This window comes from Austrofundulus limnaeus, unplaced genomic scaffold (assembly GCF_001266775.1).
Source record: "Austrofundulus limnaeus strain Quisiro unplaced genomic scaffold, Austrofundulus_limnaeus-1.0 Scaffold2, whole genome shotgun sequence".
NCBI lineage: Eukaryota > Metazoa > Chordata > Actinopteri > Cyprinodontiformes > Rivulidae > Austrofundulus > Austrofundulus limnaeus.
The window spans coordinates 8,873,962-8,880,375 of NW_013952404.1; the positions used below are offsets into that span (position 1 = coordinate 8,873,962).

A 6,414-nucleotide genomic window follows, 5' to 3' on the forward strand; every position below is an offset into this window, starting at 1 on the left:
GGCACAGGTGATGCAGGAGGCGACAGCGAGCACACCTCGGAGAAGCATCCCCAGGTGATAAATCAAGTGCCAACAAGAAGCAGAACTTGTGCGAGTTCACAATGAAAAGAATGCGTCCCCCCCTTACACACACACACAGCCCACCTGCTGAGTTGCCAAACGGGAGTGTTAAAGATTTTACCTGCTTTGTTTGTAGGTCTCCAGCTTGTGACCTCTCGGCTGAACCATCTTCCCGGCTGCAGCTGTGAGCCAAARACACAAGAGCACAACGACTGCATCCGCCTGCATGGTTCACACTCCCCGGAGGACGGACCTCTCCCGTCAATCAGAATCTACTTCCCGCCAGGGTTTTTGAAGCACCGTGCCCTCCCGAGACATTCCCCCTCTTTTTTTTTTRCRTTTTWTTTTRCCTCRTCCTCCAGCGCCGGAGCCGATAAGAGGGAGAAAAACAGAAACAGCAGCAGCTCCACCCGGCTACTCTACGGCCCGGGAGAAAAACATCCCACTGTGCTTAATCTCCACAGTGGGAAAAGCAATTTTGACTAAACCCATAAATCCTTGAGCGTCAGATGGTACAGATTTGATCCCTCCAGCGGCGGATGTGCCTGCCTCCCTGTGCTCTGCTGCTCTCAGATACCCTGCACTCCACTCCACTTTGCACCGCCCCGAAACACCAAATCTCACAACGATGCAGCATGCTCATTTGTAAGGTCACCCAGTCTGGAGACACACATGTAGAGAGGCTGAGGAGGAAGGAGCTCGCTGGGATCTGAAAGGTTGCTCTTAACAATCTGAAAGAGAGAGAGAGAGAGAGAGAGAGAGAGAGACGCATTTCTGTTAGTTGAATTAATGCCAGAAGAGCTTTTGTTGTTGCTGCCTGCTGTAGTGTTTTTCACAGTTTTTTTTCCCCTCAGGGGACAAATGGGGGGAATATTTTGGACTGCTTCATTAAAAATCACACAAGTAAATAAATCTGTGACTCCTACAGCAATAGGGCCAATACAACATTTAAATAACAACCCTTTAACATCATTGCACAAAATGTAGAAAACTGACTTTTAAATCGCAGCATATCTTTTTAATAATAAAAATGCACATCTTAAAGAAAAAACGCAACACAACAAGCCGTAACACTAATCGTCAGACGAAAACGTGCCGTCCCTCTGAACTGGCCAGTCAACATCTCATCGCTGACGTTTACATCCGCCTGGCCATGTGTCCCTTTTTTTTTTGTAACAGCTGGATTATAAGATCATGAATTTGGGTTAGCTGCATCTACGTCAGTCCAAATATTGGTCCAAGTCATTTTAAGCATTGTATGTTTTGTTGGGATTTGTGGATGCTTGTTTACAATTAAACCAGTAAGCAGTGCGAATACATGGGCGCACATATATATATAACACAGATTACCAGTTAGATAAATACTAKGAGGAATGTAGTTTAGTAGTTTACTTGTGTTTTTTACTGATTTTCCTCAGAATCAATGTGATGATAGTAGTTTTCTGTGCCGTGAAAATAAATTACAAAACATTTGAGCCATTTTTATAAACATTTATAGGTTAAAAAAAAAGTTTACCATTCACTGTAGGGTWTTTACTTGTTTAGAATAATCACTCACCTGTGTACACCTCTTTTGGGTTTTTTTTTTACTATTACTATTAAATTTTCAGAAAGGAAAACACAAATTTCATAAAGAAAAACAGAATATCATTGGAAAGGCATCATAAACTCTTATGGGTACTTGTGTACAAACAAAACCCTTTCTTACTCTMGTGACTTTTGCTACTATTAAAAAATAATGAAGCTTGGTAAAACAATGCATTTTTTCTAAAAAAAAAAAGTATATATTTAAATGTGAACTTCTTTTTAGATGTTTTTTGTAACAGCTTTAAAACTGTAGACAGTCACAATTAAAGGAGAAGATAAATGAAGAAGAAATGCTTTGTGATCATATATTAGTAGTAGCGCTATTTTTCAATCAAAATTAGCTGGAAAATGTTAACATATTGGATAATGACAAAACTGTAATACACCTAAAATCAAGTAATAAGAAAAAAAAGCTTATTATTACACTGTTTTTACTGGAAATAAGACTTGAAAATAATTCTRGTGTTGGACAGATCAGATCTATTTATATTAGAGTGGTCTTTTAGTAAAGTTACTTATTTATAAATAAGCAATTACACAACTGCATCTGTAATACATTAAATGCTGTAGTAGTGAGTGCCTTCATGTATTGACTAAACATCCATTAGMTTATGTAACACAATCTGACCCCTGGTCTTCTATCAACTGACCCAGACCCTTTTAAATATTTCTGTATTGTTTGGTGACAAAAAAACTTTCTGATCACCCAAAAATAAATATTTATTATATTCCCCGACATGCTACAGATGCTAAATGTTCTTCTTGATTGTTAGGTTTGGGTCAGAAATATTCATATATTTTTTTCTGTAGTCAAAGTGTTTCTCACTTTTTGTCCACTAGAGGTCGCTGTAGTCAAAACAACACACGGAGGAATGAAACAACAAGAGCACTGTATTTACCTGTCCTTCCTCCTCTGTGTTGTTGCGTTCATAAGACACTAACTTGACTTTATGTCTAGACTTGAGCTAAATGTGTCGAATTTGAGAGTACAAAAAACTAGCTGAATCTACCTGTAACATGACGTTTCGTGTTAGCCAATTGACAATCGCCATTTTTTTTCGAGGACTTTTTTCCCTAAGGCTTGTCTGTCAGATTAAGGAGTTGTTTTTTTAGGAAAGACATATCTTTCTTTGCTTTCGTGCTGTATATAGTTCAAAATCATTATTAAAATACATGATGTACTATACAATGTCATATAAGAAAACTATAAGAGCAAAGTTTTATGTTGCAAGGCAGGACTTTTTGCCTGAAAGACAAAAATCCGGGTATCAAACGTAAAGCTGTGCGTCACTCTGACGTTTTCCTGGCGGGGAAATGTAAACTTTTACAGAGCTCGAGGATCAAACAATGCCATGGTTATCACATTTCCTAATATATACCCGTGTTTTGAGACATTGCGGACAATCGTAAAGAATAAACGCTCTCTAAACATTGGCGGACAGCAGAAATAACAGAGAAAATGACTGGATAAAGGTTGTGTTCGTGATAAGCGGTAACTAGGCGGCCGGCTACGTTATTTTTGCTGCGTGTATAGTTAGCCAAATTAAACCAAGATGAATTATTCAAAGGAAATTAAACGTAAGTATTTATTATATTTACATCTGTTTCAAATGATCAAAAAGTGAGGTTTATTTCTCGTTATATTTGTGTACTTTGCAGAGTTACAAAAGGCCAAAAACAAGGCCCAGTTTAACAACAATGTAAAAGAAGAAGCTAACATCTGCAATCAGCTCGGAGAGCTGCTGTCCAGGACTGGTGTGTGTCCTTACACAGCTTTTACATTTGTTTTCCTCTTTATTATTCATTCTGTGCGTTTTTATTCGTGTGTTTGACCCACGCTTAGCTTCTCTTTCACTTTCCGTTCTAACTAATTGGCATATTGCTTGTTCAATTTACCTTTTTAGTTTCAGTTTAGCTAATTTTAGTTTCTGTTCTGCTAGTTTTAGAAAGTTAGTAAACCAGGATTAACTATAGCTTCTTATTAAATTTCAGATGCATCATTCAGCACTCAGCATTTTATTTCTACCCAGTGTCAATAATGTGTTTTTTTTTTACTTTTTATTTGTTTATTTTATTATTATTATTATTATTATTATTATTATTGTTGTTGTTGTTTTGCTGTATGTGACAGTTGGTCTCTTTATTTATTGTTTGCCATACTATTTCCCTGCTTGCCACTATACTGTTTTCACAATCTGGGCACCCTTTGCGTCTTTTGATTTCTGCTTTATTTCTTTCACTTTAGCTATTTGATATTTTCCACCTTTCATTTTGATGWTTGTAAAGATAATCTGGCCTGTGTATGTCAGGTGATTATAAGGCAGCCATCAAGGAACACCAACAGGAGCTGTCTCTGTCCGAGGCCCTGGGTGATGTGATCGGACGGGCTGTGGCTCACCGTAAGATAGGAGAGTGCTATGCAGAGATGGGAAACATCGAGTCTGCTTTGAGAGTAGGTCAGCTTTAAATCCAGACCGGCCGACAAGTTCGTAACTCCACCAAAGTGTTTAACGTGTGCGTGTTTTCCTTCAGCATCAGCACTGTCACCTGGACTTGGCTCGTTCCGTTAAAGACGACGCCGAAGAACAAAGAGCTCTGGCCACCATTGGTCGAACGTACCTCTTCCGTTACGAGTCCGACCAGTCGAAGAGCAGTTTGAAGAAAGCACAGGATGCTTTCAAGAGYAGCTTGGCCATTGTGGATGAGCGTCTAGGCGGTGTGTGTTCTACGTTTGTCTTAGATGACTCAAATAAGCTTTTTTTGTATCACGTTTAGTTAAATTTTTCATTAAACTTTTAGGGACGGTGTCTGAGAAAGAGATCAAGGAGATGAAGGCTCGACTCTTCCTCAATCTTGGGCTAGTCTACGATCACCTCGGGGAACCCAAGCTCTGCATCGAGTTTTTCAGACGTTGTGTTTATATTGCTGAGTGAGAAACGACAAACTTTTCCTGTTCATTGTTTCTAATTATCCATGTTCAACAAGAAACCACAGTCTCTGCATTTTAATTAAAATGATCTGTGTTAATGTCGTTGTTTTTACTCCRGGAACAGGAAGTGCCAGCTGCTAGAGGATCTCTACCGTGCAAACTTTAACTTCGGCAACATCTACTTCCGCAACGGAGAACCGTCAAACGCTGTCCGCTGCCTGGAGCAGGCCAAAGAGTGCGCCAGGAAAATGAAAGACAAATTCGCTGAGAGTGAATGCTTCCACTGCATCGGCAAGGTATGAGCTGCCCCCGCGCTGCCCGATGTGACCGTTTGAAAGGTTGTAATGTGTTTGGAATGATGCTGATCAACAGGTGCAGCTGTCTCTGGGGGACTTTGTAGCAGCTAGACGGTCTCTAAAAAAGGCTCTCCTGTTAGGATCCCAGCAGCCAGCAGACAGAATGGCAGTGAAGAAAGTGTTCAAATATGGTAAGTGGGCAGGTTTTGTTGCTTTGTGTTGTTTTAAAAAAATTTCCCTCAGGTTCTGTAAAATATATGTACGGATGTGTTTACAATTTCTCAGCTGACCAGGGCTGTAAATTGGAGGAAGAGTTGGGGGAAGATCGTTGTAAAAGTCTCAACTCCCACCAAGCTGTGGAGCTCTTAGAGCACCTGGGGGATCTCTACTGTAAAGTTGGCTGCTACAGCAAAGCCTTGGATGCTTATCAGGCTCAGGTGAGGATGCGGAACAAAATTCTGCTGTTTTAACTTCAGCTGCAAACCGTCGCTGCATTCYATRTTCTTTCGTGGATTAGCTGAAGGGRGCTGAAGCGTTGGGGAAGCCTGCGCGCGAGCTGGCCGTCATCCACGTGTCCCTGGCTGCGACGTACACAGACCTGAGGCAGCACGGCGAGGCTGTGGAGCACTACAGGAAGGAGCTGGCTTTACGACAGGGCAGCTCTGCTGAGGTGATCAGAATCATCCACATGTCAAATAAAACTGCTGACTAGAATTAAAGTAGCTGGAATCATTTCATGCATCCCCATGAATATCTACTCTCATTTAATCACATAGCTTGTATTAACAAATCTGCAATAATTAAAACTAAAAGAAATTGGATTTTTTTTTGTAAAAAAAAATAAAATAAAAACATGAATGCTGAGSTTAAAGGGGCAATGTCATGTAAAATCAACTTTTTTGGGTTTTATACCATGTTATAATGTTACACTCTCATAAAAAACATGCCCAAAGCCTTGCTTTGACTCATGCATGTTTGAGAAATCCTGCAGAGTTTTTAGGAAGCCATGCTGAGGAGCAAAAGGACAGGTGAGGACTAGAAATGCCTTTTATGACCAGAAATGCCTCTGGGGCATGTCTTTAAAGTGTATCTTACCCCCCCTGTGAAAAGATAACTCCGCCCCAAGGAGAAATTTGAAAAATGCATCAAAGTGGGTAGGGGAGGGCGGGGTTAGAGAGCGGAGGTGTGGCCAGGACGAGAGAACGTGACAGCCTCGGCTGAGCTGTCCGCCTCACACCACACCAGCCTCGAACAGAGGAGTGGAGTGCTCCGCGACAGCCTGACATAAAAAAATAAAAGCACACAGCTGCAGCTGCTCACAAGATCACTAGTTTAAATCAGGAATKAAAGTGTTGGGTCTTGTTTGACTGAAGTTTGGTCCGTTAGGGCTGCAGCTGCCCCGCTGTGTTTCTGCCTTTTTTTCCCTCCTCCCCTCCCACTGTGCAGGAAGTACTGCTGGTGTGTGTGTGTGTGTGTGTGTGTGTGTGTGTGTGTGTGTGTGTGTGTGTGTGTGTGTGTGTGTGTGTGTGGAGAGAGAGGGAG

The 6,414-nt window shown here is 41.0% G+C and overlaps 2 protein-coding genes across 2 annotated transcripts in view; one reads left to right on the forward strand and one right to left on the reverse strand.

The window, feature by feature from the left end:
• The window catches only part of LOC106522020 (gamma-aminobutyric acid receptor subunit rho-1), a gene marked incomplete at its 3' end in the record, with an annotated part of 11,615 nt that extends 10,738 nt beyond the window's left edge, over nucleotides 1–877 (reverse strand). Inside the window, 1 exon segment of the mRNA XM_014014859.1 lies at nucleotides 182–877. Coding sequence (XP_013870313.1) covers nucleotides 182–288 — 107 coding nt within the window.
• Nucleotides 878–2,753: 1,876 nt separating this feature from the next.
• Nucleotides 2,754–6,414, forward strand: part of tonsl (tonsoku-like, DNA repair protein) — a 20,083-nt gene continuing 16,422 nt past the window's right edge. The window contains exons 1-9 of the mRNA XM_014014870.1: nucleotides 2,754–3,225; nucleotides 3,307–3,402; nucleotides 3,957–4,099; nucleotides 4,180–4,363; nucleotides 4,447–4,576; nucleotides 4,701–4,872; nucleotides 4,949–5,063; nucleotides 5,158–5,309; nucleotides 5,390–5,542. Coding sequence (XP_013870324.1) covers nucleotides 3,201–3,225; nucleotides 3,307–3,402; nucleotides 3,957–4,099; nucleotides 4,180–4,363; nucleotides 4,447–4,576; nucleotides 4,701–4,872; nucleotides 4,949–5,063; nucleotides 5,158–5,309; nucleotides 5,390–5,542 — 1,170 coding nt within the window. The 5' untranslated portion in view covers nucleotides 2,754–3,200. The remainder of the gene's footprint in view (nucleotides 3,226–3,306; nucleotides 3,403–3,956; nucleotides 4,100–4,179; nucleotides 4,364–4,446; nucleotides 4,577–4,700; nucleotides 4,873–4,948; nucleotides 5,064–5,157; nucleotides 5,310–5,389; nucleotides 5,543–6,414) is intronic.